At 44.6% G+C, this 21,492-nt stretch overlaps 1 protein-coding gene across 4 annotated transcripts in view; it reads right to left on the reverse strand.

Annotated features, from left to right (window-relative positions):
• The window catches only part of MECOM (MDS1 and EVI1 complex locus), a 565,849-nt gene extending 545,606 nt beyond the window's left edge, over window positions 1-20,243 (reverse strand). For all 4 annotated transcript variants that reach the window (XM_082655558.1, XM_082655556.1, XM_082655557.1 and 1 more), the window contains exon 1: window positions 19,974-20,243. In XM_082655558.1, coding sequence (XP_082511684.1) covers window positions 19,974-20,010 — 37 coding nt within the window. In that variant the 5' untranslated portion in view covers window positions 20,011-20,243. The remainder of the gene's footprint in view (window positions 1-19,973) is intronic.
• Window positions 20,244-21,492: the final 1,249 nt, after the last annotated feature.

Below are 21,492 nucleotides of genomic sequence, written 5' to 3' on the forward strand. Positions count from 1 at the left end.
TCCTGAGGCTAGAAAATTATACTCTCGGTTCCTAGCATTTTATATTTTATGTTCATCTTACACTGGCATTATAATCAAAATAAACATTCAAAAGCTCTTATGAAAACATGGCTTTATTCTCTTTTTAAACGTCTGAACCACCTTATCCCTTTACACCTGGTTCGAAGAAAATTCTAACAATTGGAAAATGCAAGTGATCATTTTGAAAGAAAAAACAAAGGGGCAATTAGAGTAATCGTTGTTGAAATAAGCAGCAGAATCCAAATGAAATTCCTCAGAGGATTTGGGCATCATGGTTAATAATTTTGAAACGTACAACTTAAACTAAAACTGAAGGAGGGACCCTCAAGTGTCCAAAGATCCACACAAGAACACATTTTATGGGCTTCCCTGGTGGCGCAGTGGTTGGGGGTCCGCCTGCCGATGCGGGGGACGCGGGTTCGTGCCCTGGTCCGGGAGGATCCCGCGTGCCGCGTAGAGGCTGGGCCCGTGAGCCGTGGCCGCTGGGCCTGCACGTCCGGAGCCTGTGCTCCGCAGCGGGAGAGGCCACAGTAGTGAGAGGCCCGCGTACCGCAAAAAAAAAAAAAAAAAAGAACACATTTTATAAGTACACACTCATGCCTTGCTGCCGGCTCAATCCTGTCTTTCAGTAAAGCCATTCTCCTTCACCACAAGTGCACACAAACGTCTGTGTTTCTTCACATGGTCTGTTTTGGTGTCCATCCCACTGAGCTCAACGAAACCTCCAGAACCACTGGGCACCTTGAGCCAATGTGCACTCAGGTGCAACTGAACATACCTGGACCATCCAACAACATCCAATACGTTTATTTAATGCATCTTCCTGTATAAGGAAGTGAGTGACTGATAGCATTTATTAAAACCAGCCAAGCATAAGGGTCACTGGCATTCAACATCCAAACTTTCTAAAATATAGGGCAATTCCAGCCTGAAAACCTACTCTGCTTTCTTAACATTCCTGGCCTGAGACATCTATTTTTTTACAATTCATTTTCCGTTTTCCCTGCTTGCCTTCTCTGGAATTTCCAGCACTCCCTTTGCATGGGAAGGTTAGTAGAGCATTTGTGTCTGGGATTTCTAGAAAACCAAAAGACAAAAGAAACTAGCAATATTAAAGGGCTCTCTCACCAAGCAGCTGGTGATTCTCTTTTTGTCTGGGTTGTTTTTGTCGTTGTTTTTTAATCTGAAAAACACTACTGTCTCCTTAGAAATGGCTACCAGATCAAAATGGTCAAAAAGATATCACAGCTCCTGGACTCAAAAGATCATCCATCCTCTGTGATGAAGTCTCCTCAACAGTGGCCTTTCACAACTAGAAAGCTCTTATATATTACTGATACAAAGGTCAGAAATCATAGGCAGAAAGCAAGTTCATGGAGCCAAGTGCTAAGAAAATATTTCCAAATTCCAATTCTGTGCCTGTAAAAACAGAAAGGAGGCCATACCTTAAAACATATACAGACCTGGAATCACCCCCAAAGATAGCATTTGGAGCCACCTTACTAACTCTGCTACCTCCCTCATTCTTTAATCAAAATGACCCCCTTCTTCCCAGTTTCTTATATCCAGGACTCACTGCTCCCCACTGCCTGAGCCCTACCCCCAGAGATTCTGATTTAATTGGTTTGGGGTAGATCCCAAACATTGGTATATTTGAGCTCTCCAAGTGATTCTGTGCAGCTACATTTGAATCACTGTATCTTCTCTTAATTTGTCCACTGCCTTCTTCCCCAAAATAGAAAACAAACCAAAATTCTAAAAGCAAAGAACTAGATCTGAGACCTTATTAGCCCTCCACTTATTTCAATCCCACAGATTACTCAATGATGCAACTAGCCGAATACTTCATTGCAAGGTCCAAGTGATTTGGATACTAAAACAAAGTCGAGGATGGGTGAACAGGACTTGGTTTTAGATGTTGCGCACAGAGGAAAGACTCGTAAAGTTGTGGCTTGCTTTCCTTGCCTTAAAAATACACTGGTGACCTTGGGCAAATGTACAGTCACGGTGCATTGTTCAGAAAATGTGAATCTGAATCCAGCACCATTCACCAGTAAGTTGTAAGGTGTAATTAGCTTGTGATTTCAGGTAATGAAGTAATGAAGCCTCTCCTAAATCATCCATTGAACAAAGATTTGTAGAGTTCCCTAAATAAAAATAAAAACATAAAGTGATGGAAAACCACACTGCAGATGACTCTGGGAAGAAAGTGGAAGACAGGAGATAACCAGCCGTTGTCATAGAGAAGATTACTCATATAAACTGAGGCAAAATTCCTCTTTACTAAGCGTTGTATGAAATCATCTCTTTAAATGAAGGTGTCCTCTAACCAAAATCTTATTACCCTTATGAGCTCTGGAATGCTCCAGCAACGTAATGTTCCACTTTTATTTCTGGATGAAAAAAAAATAAGGCAGTGGAGTGTTCAGATTAAGTTCTTAGGCTTTGGTGTAAAGCAAATCCAGACTGGATCCTAGCTCTGTGCTCGGAACTGAGGGGCCTAGAGCAAAGGACTCACGTGTCCCCAGTGCCCTCATTGCAAACCCAAGATAACAATATCGCCTACCTCACAGAGGTGTGAGAAGTCACCTCATAACACCTGAACACTCAATAATCTTCACTAGTACTGACATTTGTTGTTGTTGTAAATTATCTCCATTTTACAGATGAAGCAACTGAGGCACAGAGAGGATAAGTAGTTTGTCCATGGCCACATGGCTTGGCAGTAGTAGAGCCAAGATGTCAGCCCAACAATGTGGCTCCAGAGTCTACATTCTTATTCCCTCCCTAGCTTTTTTTTTTTTTTCCATTTTGCAGTACGCGGGCCTCACTGTTGTGGCCTCTCCCGTTGCGGAGCACAGGCTCCGGACGCGCAGGCTCAGCGGCCATGGCTCACGGACCCAGCCGCTCCGCGGCATGTGGGATCTTCCCGGACCAGGGCACAAACCCGTGTACCCTGCATCGGCAGGCGGACTCTCAACCACTGCGCCACCAGGGAAGCACCTAGCATTTTTAATATTCTATAATTTTTAGAAGCACATTAAATTCACACAGCTCATTACAACTTACAAAAGCTTACACATATGTCCTCTTATTTTTAGCATTACTAGTCTGGAGGAAGCCAAAGCAGAGGTAGTTATTGCTCTTATCTTATACTTGAGGATACTGAGCTCAGAGAGTTAGAACCCTGCCCAAGGACACAAGGCTGACGAGTAGCAAAGTTGAGACTCAAACTATGTCCTGACTCCTTGGCCAGCATCACCCATCAGAAAACAGGCCATGGTACCCAGAATATTCTGGACTTTTGAGCTGAACACACATAAGAAAAAAATCAGAACCTATCTTCAAAGTAGATAGGGCTTAAAATGCTGCAGAGAGCATTTTCTTCTTAGTGAAGTTATTACTAATTGTCAAGTCTACATAATGAGATGTTATGATGCCATCCAGGCAAATCAGGCAAAAGCGATAGAAGGAAATAAATGGTGGTGGTCCATACACCCTGGAAGCAGTGTACAAGTCCTGGCCAATGCCACAGATTCACTTGGAAGGTTTCCTAAGGTGCAGCTCATCGTATTAGGTATCAGAGTATTTTCTTTTCTTGAGAGTAAAACCTTGGTGACTGAGAGATTACCATCACTCAAGGGCAGGAAGAGAGATCTGATACATAGATCATGAGGCCCTTTGAAAGCCCTGGATGGATATCGCTTTTTACCTTGACATTTCCCAGCCCCTTCAGTTTCATCTACCCAGTAATTTTAGGTCAAAGAAACAAAGATACAATGCTACTTCATGAGTCAAACAACATCTATGCTGCTGTTTTAATGTTGCAACATTATCAACAAGGATTCTTAGATCACTAGCATCTTATGCATTCAGGCACATGGGGAGCTTGCTCAGGATTTCAAACTGTGCCCAGCGGTAACGATGTTGGATGCACTGATTTCTCTGCCAAACCTAGAGGCTGGAACATTAGCTCAGACACATACACACAGCACAGCACGATGTTTAGTCCTGTCTGTCTTTGGGTAGCACTATCTTCTACCAGATGAAAACTGAGGCTAAAAGCAAGATGCACCTTTTGAACCATGCAGACTTCAATTTGGGCATAAGATCTTTGCTCTCAGACACAGCTACAAGTGGCAAGGAGTTGGAGGAAACCCTTGGAGAGCCTCGAAAAAGAACTTCTTCTTGAACTGTGATTGGAAAGTTTGCTCTAGCTGCACAAGGGATAAAATATTCTAAACTGGTGAGGGTGGGAAGAGCATTTTGCCCAGGTGCAGACCAAGGCTATGGGGCACACACCTCAAGCACTCTGCATCTTACTCCGTTCCTGCCATCAGCGTTTCCCTAACTACAGACAAATGTGATGGGTGGACCTTTCAAGAAATATTTTATTGTTCATCTAATATACAAATGCCCGCCATCCTAGGCATTTGAACTCTCAGAAGCTAAATTTAGAAATAGGTCGTTAAATGCATTACACACATGCAAACTTTTAACCCTCAAATTTGAAACATGTTTTTTTCTGAGCTTAGAGGGTTATTGGTTAAAGAATTTTTTATCAGAATAGATGTGAAACGAGGTACACTGTCAGTCACATACCACTGTCCAGATCATTGTGACTCAACTGTACTGAAACCATCTATCCACATGTTCTGTCTCTCCCAATGGACTGTAAGTTCCTCGAGTGCAGGAAACCGATTTTATTTCTCTTTGTATACTCAGTGCCCAACGCAGTGCTTGGCTCCGGCTGTTAAATAGGTGCTCAATAAATATTTGTTTAACTGGACTGAATTATGTGTTCAGAAACCTAATTTGTTCTCTGATGCTGCCACCTACCTAGTGTTTACAGATCAAACCCCAAACTCCCACTCCCTCCATCTATAAAGGAAGATACACAAAAACCTTTGTGCTGGCCCCTAGGCTGTGGAGCCAGCTAAAAGTTTACGTGGTATCTGTAAATGCATTCTACAAAATGAAACCAATGACAATACTTTTACACCTTGTCTGCTTCTGCCCTAGGTTAGAGCACCAGGGAGATTGAATATGCCAGCCATAAGTGTCAATATGCCACACTTCAAACACTTAATAAACATTCTCCTCTCATCACTCTCTGCTCACATGCCACCTCCTCAGAGAGGTCTTCTCCAACCACCCTTCTAAAATAAGTCCTGGCTCCTCTCTAGCAAATTACCCTACTTTAATTTCCTCAATACCACAAGTCAACGTCTGGAAGTATATGACCATACACATTTATTTCTCCCGGAATGGGAGCTCTGTGTAGGCAGGGGCCTTGCCTGTGTGTGTATGTGTGTGTGTGTGTGTGTGTGTGTGTGTGTGTGTGTGTGTGTGTGTGTGTGCTGCCACCTTCCCTTCACCTAGAATTACAGGCATTTGATAAACAGTTGTTGAATTAATGGATAAGAGATAGTCACCAACAGCAAGTATTTATAAAGGTATAAAGGCCTGGTTTTGTTTTCAAGTATCTTGAATGGAAACCACGTCAGCATTAACACGTAAGTAATTTAGTGAGGCAAGCAATGACCTCCACATCTGACAGGTATTAAGAGAAATGAAGTACGGTATTATTTTCAAATAGAAGACCCCCAATACTTGGAATGGCACTGCAGCTTGTTGGGTATATGGCTTCACAATGTTAACAGTATATGCGAAGAGTCAGGCATAGGATTCAGTATTCCAGACTCATGAAACCACAATGTGGTCATTGATGAGCAGCAACAGGCACACAGTGATCTTTCTCTCAGTTAATAAACCATTGTCAGGGGTATGTTTGTCAAGTGCTGATGTTCAATATTTTCAGGAAAGTGAGTGTTTCTAGGATTTTGTTCATTGTGCCTTATATATACTAGGCATTCAATAGCTAGTTATTGAGTTGATTTGATTGATTTCATTTCAAATATGCTTTGAAAATGTTAACAAAAGTAATGCCCCATGGAACAACTTTTATGCCTCCATGAAAAAAAAATTTGAATTTGGAACAAATACTGTACTCTAAGGAATCAAAATTGCAACGTAAATTAATTCTTAAAAAGATTTATATGACTAAATTTTGATTCCTTGAATGATGCCTTTTCAAATCTAATCTAAAATGTCTAGTGTGTTTTTAGTCTAATATAATCCAATGAGCTTTAATAAGTAAAGTTGTTCCCACTAGAACCAAAACCCAGCTATTCCATTTTTGTAAACTTCTGTGTAAAGGAATGGGATGAACTAATTTTTTCTGAATTTTTTATATTTAATCAACAACATCCTTGCCAAAGAAAACCACTTTTCAAAAGTCTCTCTAGCCTGGTTTATAACTTATAATCAAAAACTAGAATTTTGCATCTGATGGGTTTTAGTGTGTAACATTATACTGTCATATTTTTGATGCTATAGTTAAAAGTAAGAGACAGTTTCCATTATAAAACTTTTCCCATAGCACGCTTACCCAGAGAAAATCTTTCCAATTCATAGGTTAGAAATTATTGTGGGTCATTTTTTTAAGAACACGAATAAATTTTTGATTGGCTTCCGATAACCTTCTGCATTTATCTAGTCCCATCCGTTGGTTTAAGCTGTATATACAGGATAGGACAGAGTGATAATAATGTACATGCAAAGAAATCGTAATTTAAAAACAAAAACTTGAGATTTGAAACCGTGACAACTTACTTGTCCTTATCCAGTTAGGGGTATGTGAATTGATTTCAGCTATAGCCTGTTCTGAGCAGCAGCAGAAAATGGAAATGGGCATAAATATGAAGTCCAGAACAATCCAGGAAGCTTGAAATATCAGTGATATATCACAGTGGATCTCACAAAGATGTACCTTAGCTCTGGCTTTGACCCTTGGACCTCAGTGGGTAAAGATGCCTGGAAATCTGATCTGTCCTGACAGGGTGAGGCAACCCTCCATGACCTTCCCAAAGCCCCACTGTGTCCACGGCTCAGAGGCCAGCACACTTCACCCTGAACTGTGAGCTTCCTTTAATTGTACACTTCACTTTCATTTTCCCTTAGAGTCCTGGTTTGGGGAACTTCTCTGCCCTGTTCTGAAAACGGGAAACTACTCAAATGTCATCCATAGGGGAATGGTTCAGTAAAATGTGTCACGTCCAAACAGTGGAGGATCTGCTGCCTTTAGAAGAATGGGTTAGATTGATACATAGTGACGGGGAAGGGTCAAAGGTATATGATTAAGTTTTTAAATAGAAAAAAGCAACTCGCTGTAAAAAGTTATAAATTTATATATATATATACATATACATGCTAATAGATGCACCACACTAAACGGTGTATAGTAGCCATCTGCAGGCAGTGTGTGACAAAAGAGGGTAAACTACCAAGAACTTTCATTTCCTGTGTGATAATTTTTGCAGTTTTTAAATTATTAGAACAAGTATAAATTTCGTAAGCAGAAAAAATATTTCTAAAATAATGAAAAAATATTGATAAAGACTTAAAAGACGTTATATAACAAACATACTAGGGTACAGCAAGTCTGGTCACATGAGTGAACCATTATAATACCAATGGCTGGAATTTAGCAGTCCATGAACCACTGAAATTGCATGAAAATTTGTATGCATATTTGTATTTTCTAGAGAGAGACTTCATACCTTTTATCAGGTTCTTGCAGGGGTCTGAGACCCAGAACAAGGTTAAAAACCATGATGCTTCCAGATACAAAGATAGTTGCTCAATCCCTCCATTTTTGTTATCATCTTATCATGAAACATTGTATTACTAAATTTCATAGCTCCTGCCAAAGGTAAAGTCTATAATCAGCACCGAAGTATAAAATTGTGGTTCTTCCTGCTGTATACACTCGATCTGCGGTGACCTAAATGGGAAGGAAATCTAAAAAAGAGGGTATATATGTATACATATAATTGATTCACTTTGCTGTACTGCAGAAACCAACACAACATTGTAAAGCAACTGTACTCCAATAAAATAAATAAATATGTAAAATAAAATTTAAAAATCGTGGTTCTTAGTCTCTTCCCTTATTTAAAGGGCCTCCTAATGCCTTAAAAGCAGTTCTAAGAGCAAGACAAAAAGTCACACCCCACTGATTAAATGTAATAATGCCATTTTCAGCCATATGCACAGACCTAGAGGTTGTCATACTGAGTGAAGTACGTCAGACAGAGAAAGAGAAATATCATATCATATGGCTTATGGGCAGAATCTTAAAAAAATTGATACAAATGAACATATTTACAGAATAGAAACAGACTCACAGACTTACAGAACGAACATATGGTTTCTGGGAGGAAGAGTGGTGGAGAGGGATTGTTAGGGAGTTTGGGATTGACATGTACAGGCTGCTGTATTTAAAATGGATAACCAACAGGGAACTACTGTATAGCACAGGGAACTCTGCTCAATATTCTGTAATAACCTAACTGGGAAAAGAATTTGAAAAAGAATAAATACATGTATATGTATAACTGAATCACTTTGTTGTACACCTGAAACTAACACAACATTGTTAATCACCTATACTCCAATATAAAATAAAAAGTCACACCAGGCTGGTCTTGGGAGAAGAAAACTTCTAACAGGAACTGAAACCCCGCAATCATTCAGAGCTTGAGGACAGTTATCCAAGGCACAAATAGCCCTGTTTTCTCCACAGAGATGAGAGATTTGTAAAACGATGGGGGGGGGGGGGAAGGGGTGTAGGGATTCAAGGGGAGAAAGACATGGTTGCATCTGAATTAAGGGGGCCCCATTGGGTGGGTGGGATTAATTTGATCAGTTAAATAAGATTTCATGCAACATCATTTTGTCAGCCTTAAATTGAAAGAGGCTTTCATTATAAATGAACATTAAAATATGCAGCAAAATTATTGTTGCTATGATCTCTATTAGTACTGCCTGAATTAGAGTTAGAATTTATCTAAAAACTGGGCTTCTGGTGACCTTTGTGAAGCTGACTGCCCCCAAGTCCCTAGGAATTACATGAGTCCACAAACTGTTTCACCACCTCTACCTCGATTCCACTGACAGTCTCCAGAACCAGGTACAGTACAGAGTTTGATAAACCTTAAGATCAAATGTGGATCAATAACAATTTGTAATTTAAGTGAGAAGCCATGGGTTATACCTGCACTGGCAAAATGAGTAGCATTTATTGGTGAAAATTAGGAATAATACTCTACTTTCCAAATGTGTTTTCCAGGGGGTTTATCACTGTCAAAATAAGCCAACTGTGGATTTAGTATGCAATTAAAGTGTCAAATATCCCAGAGTGCTAGTGCTGACATTACCTGACTACGAAGGTTTTACAGGCAAAGAAATTGAAGGGGTTCACATAATCCACCAAAGGCCATCGCTAAACACCATCACCTAACTATACTGATATCTGCCATATACAAAACATAGAAACAGGCACTGTACAAAACAGAAATGGACTCTCCAGGAGTTTTACAGTTTAGCTCGAAAAAGAAGATACAGTTAGTGAAGACAAGGAATTTATAACAAAATGCCCAAATGATGATAGGTAAAAATAATTCCATACTATTGGAATGAAAAGACATAGAGAAAGCACGTCTACAGGAGGGATGAGGATGAACCTCATGAAGAAGGAAGGGTTTAAACTAAATCTTAAAGGAGTTAGATATTGATGGTCAAAGTACAGTATGGGTAGGTCTACAGAATATGGCAACATCGTGGCCAAAGGTTGGAAATGGAAACACAAGACTGGGCTGACAAGAGAGTGAGAGAAGTAAAATGATTAAACGAGTCAGGTTGAATGGACTAATTTGGATAAGGAGACAAATAAGCCTGAAAATTTTATAAAATAATAATAACATGTTCTTAGTATATTTAAAGCACTTTAGGGTTTCCCTGGTGGCGCAGTGGTTGAGAGTCCGCCTGCCGATGCAGGGGACACGGGTTCGTGCCCCAGTCCGGGAAGATCTCACATGCCGCGGAGCGGCTGGGCCCGTGAGCCATGGCCTCTGAGCCTGCGCGTCCGGAGCCTGTGCTCCGCAACGGGAGAGCCACAGCAGTGAGAGGCCCGCGTACCGCAAAAAAAAAAAAAAAAAGCACTTTAAATGCATTAGTTCATCAAATCCTCACATGAAGTAAATATCTTCAGTCTATAATTAAGGAAACTATGGCACAGAAAAATTAACTGGCTCACCTTTATTTCACCCAGTTAGTAAATGGTGGAGTCAGGATTCAAAGCCAGGCCAATCTAACTCAGAACCTGGGCTCAGAATCCCCATCTGACTCAAGAGTGGGAGGTCCTCAAAGGCCGGGCTAAAAATTCTGGGCTTCAGTATCAGGTGTAAAAATTGGGAGCTGGGTATCTCATAACCCTCGTATAATGCTTACAAGCATGGTTCATCACTACTCTACAAGCATTGCTTTATGTGATGATTTTTCCAACAATGTTAACTGAAAGTAACAAGTATTTATTGACCAGTCCCTTGACTGTAGTGCTGAGTTAGATATTATAGAGTTCTTCTTCCAGACTTTATTGGGAGAATCGGTTGTATCAGTATTCCGTCCCCATACTTGGCGCTTTTAGTCCCCAGGATTTAATTTTACCTGTTCTTCACCCACCACTTCTGCTAGAAATACAAATCATGACCATAAACACAATAATGTGTGTTTATTTTCAAATGCTCCCTGACATGTATAATCTTCCTGCAAGGAGAGCCACTCTTGTCAAATAATACATCCATCCCTTAAAAACTGATTTCTCCATCTTAGGTTCATGTCTTAAAAGTCAGTTGGGTTCTTCAGTTACAGATGTACAGGACGTAACATCTGGACCCTCCTAGGGGGCAGGGGTGAACTCTTCCTCTGTTATACCCACAGTAGCCAAATGACTTCTTCTCCCACTGAGGAAAACCACAGAAAACTGTCTGCTAATGATTTACTGCCCAACCCCTAGCCCACAAATCAAAGAATTGGGATGAGTGAGAAATAAGGAAGAATGGCAGCCAGTGGCTATGAGATGGGGAGTGAGTGTTTCAGTTTATTTTCTTAAGCCAATTAATGATGAAGCAGCGTGGAGGGAAAGAAAGACACAACATGGCTGAGAAAGACTTTTTTTCCAGATAAATGGCCAGATATCAGATTCTGTAATAAGTACTTCCACCTATCAAAACACACACACACAGTAACTTTGGGGAGGAGGAGGAAGATATAGATCTTAAAAATACAAGGTAATATCCAGGAAGCCTTGTGGATATCGTAAAATGTTGGAACTTTGAAGGACCTTTGGAAATCATCTAATCCAGACATTGCAAAAACCAGGGTCCATGAACTATACACATGACAGACAGAGGTGTTTGGTTGGGCCCGCAGAATGTTGTTTGTTGTTGTTTAAATTGAGTCAACATTTTAAACTGGAGAAAAACTCACAGAATAATCCAGATATGTGGCTTCTCTTAAAAATGTAAGACCTACAGGTATTTTGGTTTTTTACAATTCGAAGGCTTGTGGGAACCATGCCTCAAGCAAGCCTATCAGTGCTGTTCTTCCAACAGCATTTGCTTACTTCATGTCTCTGTGTTGCATTTTAGTAATTCTCATTGTTTTTCAAACTTTTCATATTATTATATTTGTTATGGTGATCTGTGATCAGTGGTCTTTGATGTTACTATCGTCATTGTTTTGGGGTGCCACAAACCGCACCCATGTAACACAGGGAACTTAATAAATGTGTGTTCTGGTTCACCAAAACAAAGGAAGACCTAGCGGCACTGGGAGCCCTTTCCCAAATGGCGGAAGCAAGCTGGGGCAGCTTAAGAGAAGTCTTGAAGGCCCAGCTTTTGCCACAGCCCTACCACTGCCTCTTGTTCTGGAGTACAAAGGCTGGGCGCCAAAATTTTCAATAAAAATAAGAGAGCTAGTGCGCATACCACCTTGCCTCACTCATTTGTCGTACCTGCCAACTTTGAGTTTACAAGCTCTGCTCTAGTCCAATCCTCTCATTTAGAGAAGAGCAACTCAGCTAGAGTAGTAAAGTGACTTACAAAACTCAGTGCCTTAAGAGTAAAATTTTCATACACAAGGGGTCCTGACAAACGGAGGATACGCACAACTGAATTTAGGCTGTGTACATGCACCTGGGGAGCAAAGCTGACATCTCAGTCACTTTATTCACACAGTGCCCCTTCCCTCCCCCAAAAAAGGGCAAAGGAAGATTCTCAAGTTTTCAGAATAAATGTACTGCCTAGTTTGGCTTGGTGTAGACAGTTTTGATGTGCCCACATTTCAGATATGACGCCCGTTTATCCTGAGGGTGTGATTTATGAGGGGACATACAAACTGCTTACTATATACATGAAAATACTTCTAAAACTGAGACTGCATAAAAACAGAACGGGGATGAGGGGAGGATGTCTAAAAACTCCTCTTCAGAAAATGTAACTGATCTATCAGAAGGGAAGTGACTGAGATTTACTGAATGACAGCTTGTGACTGAGGTATGATGGGTACCTTTACTCCGTTTAACCCTTACAGCAGCCCAAGAAAGTGGTACTGTAACTTTTACTTTACAAGGAAAGATCCTGGAGCTCAGAGTCATTCAATAGCTTGAAGATGACCTGGCTATTCAGTCAGGGACCACACCCAGATGCAGTCTCTGATGAGCACACTGGTAATGTTCATGACCAGGAAACGTGGCTCATTCCTGTTCACCAATTATTTGTTTCCTAAGCCTGCCCATCGCCAAAGCCCACCAAGGGCTATGTACAAAGACTTTCATAAATGTCACACTTGGAACAACCTTAACTTACAAAATCAATTCCTTTACGCAGGTTCTTGAACAGGTTAAGAAAGCTTTGGTCCTTCCTATTATACAGCCAGAGGCCTAGGCAGGTGTGACTGCAAGAATTAATAAAAGTCGCCTCTCTAAATAAGATTTCTCCTTTAGAATTGTTTCAAAAGTTAGTAGTCAAGGATTTAGCTGAGTACATAAGCCAAGAGCAGCACATTTGCGGATGGATAAGAATAATAACTAAAATCAAAGTAAGAAGTAACTCAAGAACGAGAGCTTTTGAAGAGTCAGGAATTTGATTAAAATTCACTTGCTTTTTTTTTCTATAATGAAACAGTTCTTTAACCACAAAACAGCTTTTATAATAATGCAGAAGAGTACGGTTCCAAGTAAAACACTCCCCCCATTTTAATCATGGCTATTATTTTTGAAAATGAAAATGGCTGAGGTCATTGTAATCTATTTTAGGGTTTGCATGGGTTGGTGGTATTTTTTTCTTGGCTTTGAGATCTCCAAGTTACCAGCTAAATGTTATAGGTTTTGCTATGTGCCCTTTCAAATCCCATTCTTTTTAATAATGTTGTCCTTTATCCACATAAATTAGAGTGAATTCTACTTCCTTTCCTAACAACTCCAGATGGGGTCCACACTTTAAAGAGGACCAGAACTTGCGTTTTCTTTTTAATTAAGTGTGTACTTCTTAGAACAAGTATGTTCCCATCTGAATAAAAATGCTGTGGATGTTCAAATGCTGAGAGATTAGTAAAAACGTAGGATTCGTGTGGTCCATTTCAAAACCATACTGAAATATTAGGATAATACATGTGTATCTACCCCTTCCAACTTACAAAGGCAGACAAAGATAGATGAATAAAAATGCCCAGAAACAAAACTCCATCTGGGCAGAGTTCCACACCTGCCAATGCTTATGGAGTGCAGAAGCCTACAGATAGCCATTTAGGACACATCAGTGAAGCTCTCTGTCCTGTAGGACCCAGCAGGCAACATTATCAAATATCTAAAGACAGTACAGTTACACAGTCAAGCCTCCCTTTGTATGTGATTAATATTGCACTGACTTTCTGAACTTAGCTTGGTTTTTTAACATAATTCACTACCACATCACACAGAACAGCCCAAGATCCTCTAAATAGCACCTACTCAGCCACACGTAAGAGAATGTCTTTGCAAAACACACATGTTGTTCAGGTCTGCCTATTAAAATGCCTTACGCTCTGTTTGTTTGTTTATTTTTTTAAAAATCAACTTGCAAGGCCAATGTAATAAGATGCTGTAGCTTTTATGGAAGAGGTGAAATAATTTTAAACACAGACACACAATGAGTTTATTTATTTAGAAACTTGTTAAATAGAGTCTGGGAATTCAAATATTCAATGTTGACATTGTACAGAACTGGCCAGGAGCCAGAACCCAGTCTCCAGAGGGACCCATTGGACAAGGAATTCAGGGCTTTCTCTCCTCCCACTTGAGCTAAATAGGTAGAGGCCATTAGTTATACCCACAGCAATATGTGAACCGCACTCAAATAAGCTGCCCTAGCCAGGGCACTTCAAAGGAGGGTAAGTGTGTTTAGCTTTTTAGTGCTGAACTGGAGCAATATGTCACACTTTTGAAAGAGTTTTGTAAACAGTTTCTTCCTTATGTAGAAACGTCTCTGAAGTTTCTTGTATGGCATGTAAGCAAAGGTAATTAACAAGGATTACACTTTTTTCATTTACTGGGGGAAAAAATATAATACCCATCTGTGTGCAAACTGGGGATCTGGAAGAAGAAACATGCTGTTTCTCTCTTCCTTTCTCCCCTCTCGTGTTTTGTTCCATTTGTTTGTCTCATTTTTATCCTCTTCCTCACACTTCTTCTCACTACCCAGCCAATTTCCTTGAGAACTCCCTGGTAAACTCAGAAGGCCAGAAGAGTGGGAAGGGGAAAATCTAATTTTAGAAAGAGGACCTTGGCAAATGGAGTGGGAAGGGAACTAATGATTCATACTGGGCCACCCAGCCGAAAAGAAAAGCAGACTCCACAGATCTTTGTAGAAAGGGCCTAGAGCCTCGCTTCCAGCCCAGGAAGGGTTAACCACCTCTCCAGAAAAATGTGCCTGGCGTCCTTAAAGTGTGACTGTCTCCTCCCGCCCCATCTCCCCACTAGCCCCTCTCTTCCCTGCCTGGTGGGCTAGGAAGGGGCCTGCCCTGCCAGGAAGAGTGAATGAGTGTGTGCCCCCCCTCCGCTCTTGACGTTCCTGAACCCCTGAGCTGTGAGTGTGTGTAAGGGCGCATGTGTTCCTGTGCTGTACACGGTCAATGCAAACCCGGCTCCGAGGGAAGCAGCGCGCCAGGCGCGCAGCACCTCTGAGGATGAAGAGGCAAGAAGCTTTCTGGGCTGAGCTTGGGAGCCAGGAGCCCAGCAGCGGGAGGAGGGAGGTGTGGGGAGGCCTGGGGGAGCACTGCCTCCCTGCTCTCTAGGGCCTCCCCAGCTCCACCCCCAGGCCCCATCACAGCGGGTTCTGATGGGAGGGGTGGGAGGGTGTACCCAGCTCTTGGGAATAGGGTTCTGCCAGGCCCTGAGTACCTTGGGAACAGGGTAAGAGCCATTGGCCAGAAGATGACAAGTCAAGTTTCCCCACTTCAGGGCCCGCTTCCAGCAGAGGCAAAACGAAGGAGGTGTGGGGAGAGAGGAGCCTGGGCCAGGCGTGCAGAGGGCAACGAGTCGGTGCTCTCTTGCCCTCCTTTTCCCTACTTGCCCGGGGGGACGGAGCCGGGAGTCCCCAGCTGTGTGGCCTTCCTACCCCAGGCAACTTCTGCAGCCTCGGATAACCTGGCCCCAACTCGGAGAAATGAAATAAAATAAACTCCCAAACGACAAGATGTTTAAAGAAAAACTGCTTAGAATTATTACCATCAACTTTTAAAAAAGAAGAAGAAAGTAAAAATGTCATGGAATGACGCGTTCATTTCTATTTTATTAGTGTCCTACGTGTTAAATGTCTGCGGAGGAGGCCGCGCCCCGGGCAGTAAGGAGAGGACTCTGCTCAGAAAGCCTGCGAGCTGGGCTCCCTCCCGCAAAAGACACAATCACGCACACTTATACACACACCGCCACGCGCATCGTCACCCAGACCTGCGACTCCTCAGCCCCTACAAATAAAAACCTGAAAAAGGAGCCTTTTATTCCGGGCTTCCTGCCCCTGTAGCTAATGAACCGTCCCCTTCCACAGTGTTGACGATGAGTGTGAGGGGGAAATGAAAAGCGTTGTTAACCTTCCCCTAAACACAGATTTTTTTTTTTTTTTTTTTTTTTTTTAGCGAAACACATCAAAATGCTTCAGGAAGACTGCGCTCCAAGTGCCAAATGCAATAAAGAAGTCCTAAGCCAGGGTAATGGTCAAGTAATGGCAAATTAACCGCCTTCCTAAAAGGGGCCTCTGCCTCCGTAGGGCAAACGCTTTTTCCCTCCTCAAAAGCAGTCTGAAGTAAACAAATAAAATACGTGTTTTAAACAAAGCTCTGTGTTTTAATCTGAGTTATTTTAAGGATGAAGGAAAACGCAAGCAGTTGGGCATAGGGGCAGTGGAGGCTGGAACCTGGGCTTGCGGTTCCTTTACTATCTTAGGTATTGGGCTGCTAAGGTGAGGAATTAAAGCGCGAGCGGAAGGGTCGTCATCTACCTTACCTACTTCAGAGCCTCTTTTTAAACAGAGATCAAGTGTACAAGCAACAAGTGCCCCCCCCCCTTCCCGCCTTGCCGGGGTCTTGCTAATCGCATCGCCTTCTGGGTCTTTACGAGACTTCTGTGGGCCCGGTAGCTAAGGCGGAGGGGGGTTATTCGTTGCAACTCGTTCATTGCTGTGATTGAAACCCTGCCGGGTGTCACTTTAGGGAAGTGGGGTTCCTTCGGTGTTTCGGGCCCTAGACATGCTGGGCAGATCCAGCTTCACTTCTTTCCCATCACCAGAAGAAAACAGTTGCAACTGGCATTTCTGGCACGGCCCAGGTGCTGTCCTTGCCGCCCAAGAAAACGGCTGGGAAGCCTCACGGCGCTGCCAGAGCCTGCTTGGCTTTAGTTTTCTTTTCTTAAAGGTGGGAATAAAGGCCAAGGGCTTTAGACAGTACAAATGTCAATCTTCTTGCTTTTCCCTTCTTTATTTTTTTAATGAAATGGTTTATTCCTCCCAAATGATTTGCAACCAATTTATCGGTTTTAACTATTGTGTAAAAAAAAAAAAAAAAAAAAAAAAAAAAAGCCCTGTAAGTTGGGAAGTAGGCTGTGCATTCAGTCTGAGTTTAACTTCAGCGGGTACTTTCAGGGTCTGTGGTCCCTAGTTTGGGTTCATGGAATGCTGTACCACAGCCAAGATCGCGACAGGACTTGGCCACCAAAGAAATTTACAAAACACAAAAAGAATAACAATCTATCAAGAAAACGACTGTTTCTAAGTGATTTGATTCCATTGCAATGTTTACTTTTGCAACAAGAAAGGTGGTTTTGTTTTTTAAAGTATGCTGGTCACACTGCCTCTTCCTAACCCAGAGAAAGAAAGAAACCGGTGCAGACACAGCCACAAAGTTTTCGTTAGATTCACAGCAGGGGTAACCGACTGTCTCCGCCATGCGCTAGGAAACTCACGCACTACGCTGGGGAAGGAAATAGCGCTTTAAAATACAAAAAAATCCTTAGTTTTAATATGATTTCCTTTATTACCCAGACTGCAACTGAAGAATTGCATAAAGCAGCGCTCCTGTCTGAGAAAGGGAGCCGCGGCGGCAACAGCTGGAGCAGCGAGCGAGAACCTGAGGCTTAGCAAGAAAAGTTTGTAAGAGTTCGCATCTAGTTATCAGAAAGCCGCAGCAGCATCCTTAGAAACACTAGAGACAAAATAAACGGGTCTTCCTCTGGATGAATGACAAGTATCATCAGATCGGGAACCGGGCTCGGTTTCTGGATGTTGAGTGGCCTGTGCGTGCGGGAATGTTTTAATACGGCAGCGTACAACTTGGTAATTAAAATAGTCGGAAAAGTTGCCCAAGAAATTCGAAGGGTTTTGTGTTCTGCTTTCACTTCGGCGGATACCAGGCAATGAGGCGCGCGAAGCGTTCGGCTTTCATTTCACAACTTAGGCAGCGTTGAAATCGGCTCTCCCACCCCCGTCTCGTCCCCCCAACCACACATACACACACACACACACACACACACACACACACACACACACGCCTAACCTTCAGTCAGAATTGAAGCCCCCAGGCCTCCGAGCATATGTACATTTATTCCTCCTCAGATGAAAATAAAGACATCGGCCCCATTAAACGCAAAAAGGAAAAATAGAAGTTCCACTGGCGCGCTTTGACACTATCCAAGCTAAGTGAAATGAACAATATCCGAAAGAGAATTAGATGAACTGATGACCCAAAGAGCCCTATACATAGGTTGATCCCTGAGACCAGAGCGAAAGGAAACGTATTTGGGCATGAGGGAGTGCTTGGGTGAGGACTGGAAGAAGCACTGGAAAGACGCCTAGGATGACAGCATCTCGCCGGGCTAGACCGCGGACGCTTACCGCCAAAGAAACCGAGCCCGCCGAGGTGCCTCTGCCTGCCGCGCGGCTGTGGCGGGGACACCAAAGGCGGGAAGGCGCGGGGCGTACTTGGCTTTAATACGCAGGGGTGGGAGAGACTGGGGATTTCACTTGAGGGACGCATCCCACCCCACCACCCCATCTCTACTTTCTCTGGTCCACAAGCAAAACAATTAGAGTTCTGTTTTCAGCGAGGGGAAGAGCGAACGGCGGCCTTTGCTTTTCCGAGGCTGCTCCAGCCCCGCGTGCTGACACCTTGAGGAGGAGCGCTTTGGACTGCTCCAGATTGCTCCAGTTCTCGGCACCGCTGGGTACCCTTAGACTCGAGGTAGAAGCATTTGGACAAACCCAGTCCCGTCGCCTACAGTCCCGGCTGAGGCTCTAGCTTTCTCGGACAGTGTCGGCTCGGCGGGCAAGGCCGGGCAAAGTCACCCAACACCTCTGCGAGAAGAGTGGGGGATGGGCGTACCGTCGCCCCCGCCCCGAACTCAATAGCCCTTGTCCCGCGTGACGAAGGCCGCTCCACGCCGGGCAGGCAGGGGGCGCCGGGGAGGGTTAGTGACCCGAGACGTCCAGAAGTAGCGCGGGAGGCTCCGCCGTACCCTCTCCGCGGCCCAGTGTCCCTGCAGCCCGCCCCCTGGGGGTCACTCGGCGCCCAGCCAGCCTGGAGCTCGCGGGCCGGAGCGCGCCCTTTCGGCCTCCTTCTCCTCGGCGGCTGTCGCCGCTGGCTGTGCGCCCTCCACTCCCGGCTCTCCAGGCGCTCGCGGGGCGTCTTCTCTCCCCACCTGCCCGCAGCTCTGCTGAGCCGGTAGCTCGGCTCTGCCCGTGCCCTCCCCACCCCACCCCCACCAGACTACAGCCTCCACCCTCGTCTCCCCCACTCCCCACCCCAGTCCTCCCGCCTCGCCGCGCACGCCTGAGTGCACGGCCGAGCGCACAGCGCCCACTACCGCAACTGCCGCTCGGCGCAGCCCGCCAGCCCGCGCAACTTCCAGCGGCCGCCTCGCAACTTTTCCCAACTCCACCACTGATGCCCGCCGCCGCCGCCGCCGCCACTGAGGCTCCCTGCGAGCCTGCCACCCACCCCAAACCCCAGAAACAAACCCAGACGCGAAAAGCCTCCTCTCCCCAGCCCGCCCCCCACCCCATTCCCCGCTCCCCCTCCCACACCCGGGACCAGCTGGTTGGCCAGAGGCAACTCTCCTCCGCCTGGGGGGAAGGAGAGGGGAGGGGGAGACTCTCGCGTCTCCTCTCCCCCACCCCCCACCCCACCCCACCCCACCCCTTCCCGCTCGCTCTCGCGCTCTCTCCTCCCTCCCACCCAGGTCTTTGCTGCCCCCACCCCGCCCCCACCCCGGGGTTGCCACAGCTGGTCCGTGCACGGGGTTTGAGGGCTGCCCCGGCTCCTCTGGCGCCCAAACAAGGAGCGAGAGCTCGGGCGGCCGGCGCGGAGGCTGAGACCGGCAGGTTGCTGGGTCTGCTCTGCGCCTGCCCTCCGCCCGGGGCCCCGGCGCGAGAGGCAGCCCCGCGCTCCCTCCCGGAGCGCTGTAGACAGATATGCAAGATGGCAGAGGAGGGTGAAAGCCAATAGAAAAGGGATATTGCACCTACTTGTGGCCAGTTTCCTTGCCCTGCCTTTGGATCTCATGCTGTGCCCAGTCCTGCAGCCGCTGGTGTGTGGTTGGGTTTTTTTTTTCTTGGATCTTTTCCTTCTTTTGCTCTCCCTCTCGCTCCCTCCCTCTCCTCTCTCTCTCTCTCTCTCTCTCTTTCTCTCTCTCTCTCTCTTTCTCTCTCTCTCTCTCTCACACACACACACACACACACACACACTCACTCTCTGTCTTTCCCTCTTTCACTCTCTCTCCCTCCCTCTCTCCCTTTCTCTCAATCCACACTCGCTATCTCTCCAGCATTGTCAGTTTGGACACCTTCGCACATGCGCGCTAGACGCCCCTCCAACATCTCAACGCCGCCAAAAAAAGTTTGGAGCGATTTATCACTTTGATTTGGAGATCTTGTCAGATGGCAATCGCCGAGGAGGCGGAGAAAGGGAGCCACGGGGAGGGCGGCGGGGGGCGGGGAGCGAGCACAGGGAGTCGGAGGGGAGCAGACACCTCGCCCCAAAAAAAAAAAAAAAGAAAGAAATGAAAAGACTAGGGCAAATGATTGATTTCGTGTTGGAATCACCAGTAAGCTTGTATTATTAGTATTATTGTTTATCCCAACATAAAGTGCAGGAAATTTTCTATACCGTCCTTGGGGAAAAGCAAGAAGTGGGGGGAGGGGAGAGGACATTTAAAATCTTTCCCACACTAAAGAACTAGAAGGACCGGACTCTCGGCGAGCGATCCAGGAGAAAGTGAGAATCATCCTGAACTTCGGGAAATCTGCTGCCGCTGTTACTGCTACTGAAGCTATTGCGGCTTCTGCTTTCAGAGTTGAAAGCAGAATAAATGTTTCTTCCTTGACTTTAGGTGTAATGCCAACGTTTTCTGCCATCCTTGTAACATATCAGTTGGTCTATTCTCACCAAGTAGTGATGATCACCCTTGATTCCCAGGTCCCGGAAAGCTTGGGCATTTGACATCCAAGACCTTCTGCCTTCCCTGAGGTCGGCTGTCACCTTCCGGCCTCCCCCACCACTGCCCCCGTCGCCTCCTGCTGCAGCTCAGCCTGCCTGCAATTTCACTCACTCGCTTAAACCCACGACCTCCCGGGTCACAAGAAGGAGGAGGTGGGGGAGAAATCCCCCCACACCTCTTAAAAAATACATTGTTGAAATTTGCTTTAATTACAGGATTTACCAAAGAAGTGGGCACGCAGAAATGGGGACCTCTTAAAGGAGCTAGCTGTGTTCAAGGTATGAATCAATCCCAAATATGTATGGATTTTCTCTTGGTACAACCTCCTTGCACTAAACAATTTCGTTCAGTGCCTTCCATGAGCTATTTATGTCTCCATTAATATCTGTTGCAAACCCTGTCAGACACCATAAAAGAAAATTACAATCTTTTTGTCTCTGTGCTGCAACGATACATCCTTGATGTTCAAGTTAAAGGAAAGAGAAAAGAATATCAGGTCCTGGGCGAGAGTTTGGCAAAGGCAGAGTAGGGGAAGGAAGATAACTGAG

Source organism: Grampus griseus (assembly GCF_964374135.1).
Source record: "Grampus griseus genome assembly, chromosome: 5".
NCBI lineage: Eukaryota > Metazoa > Chordata > Mammalia > Artiodactyla > Delphinidae > Grampus > Grampus griseus.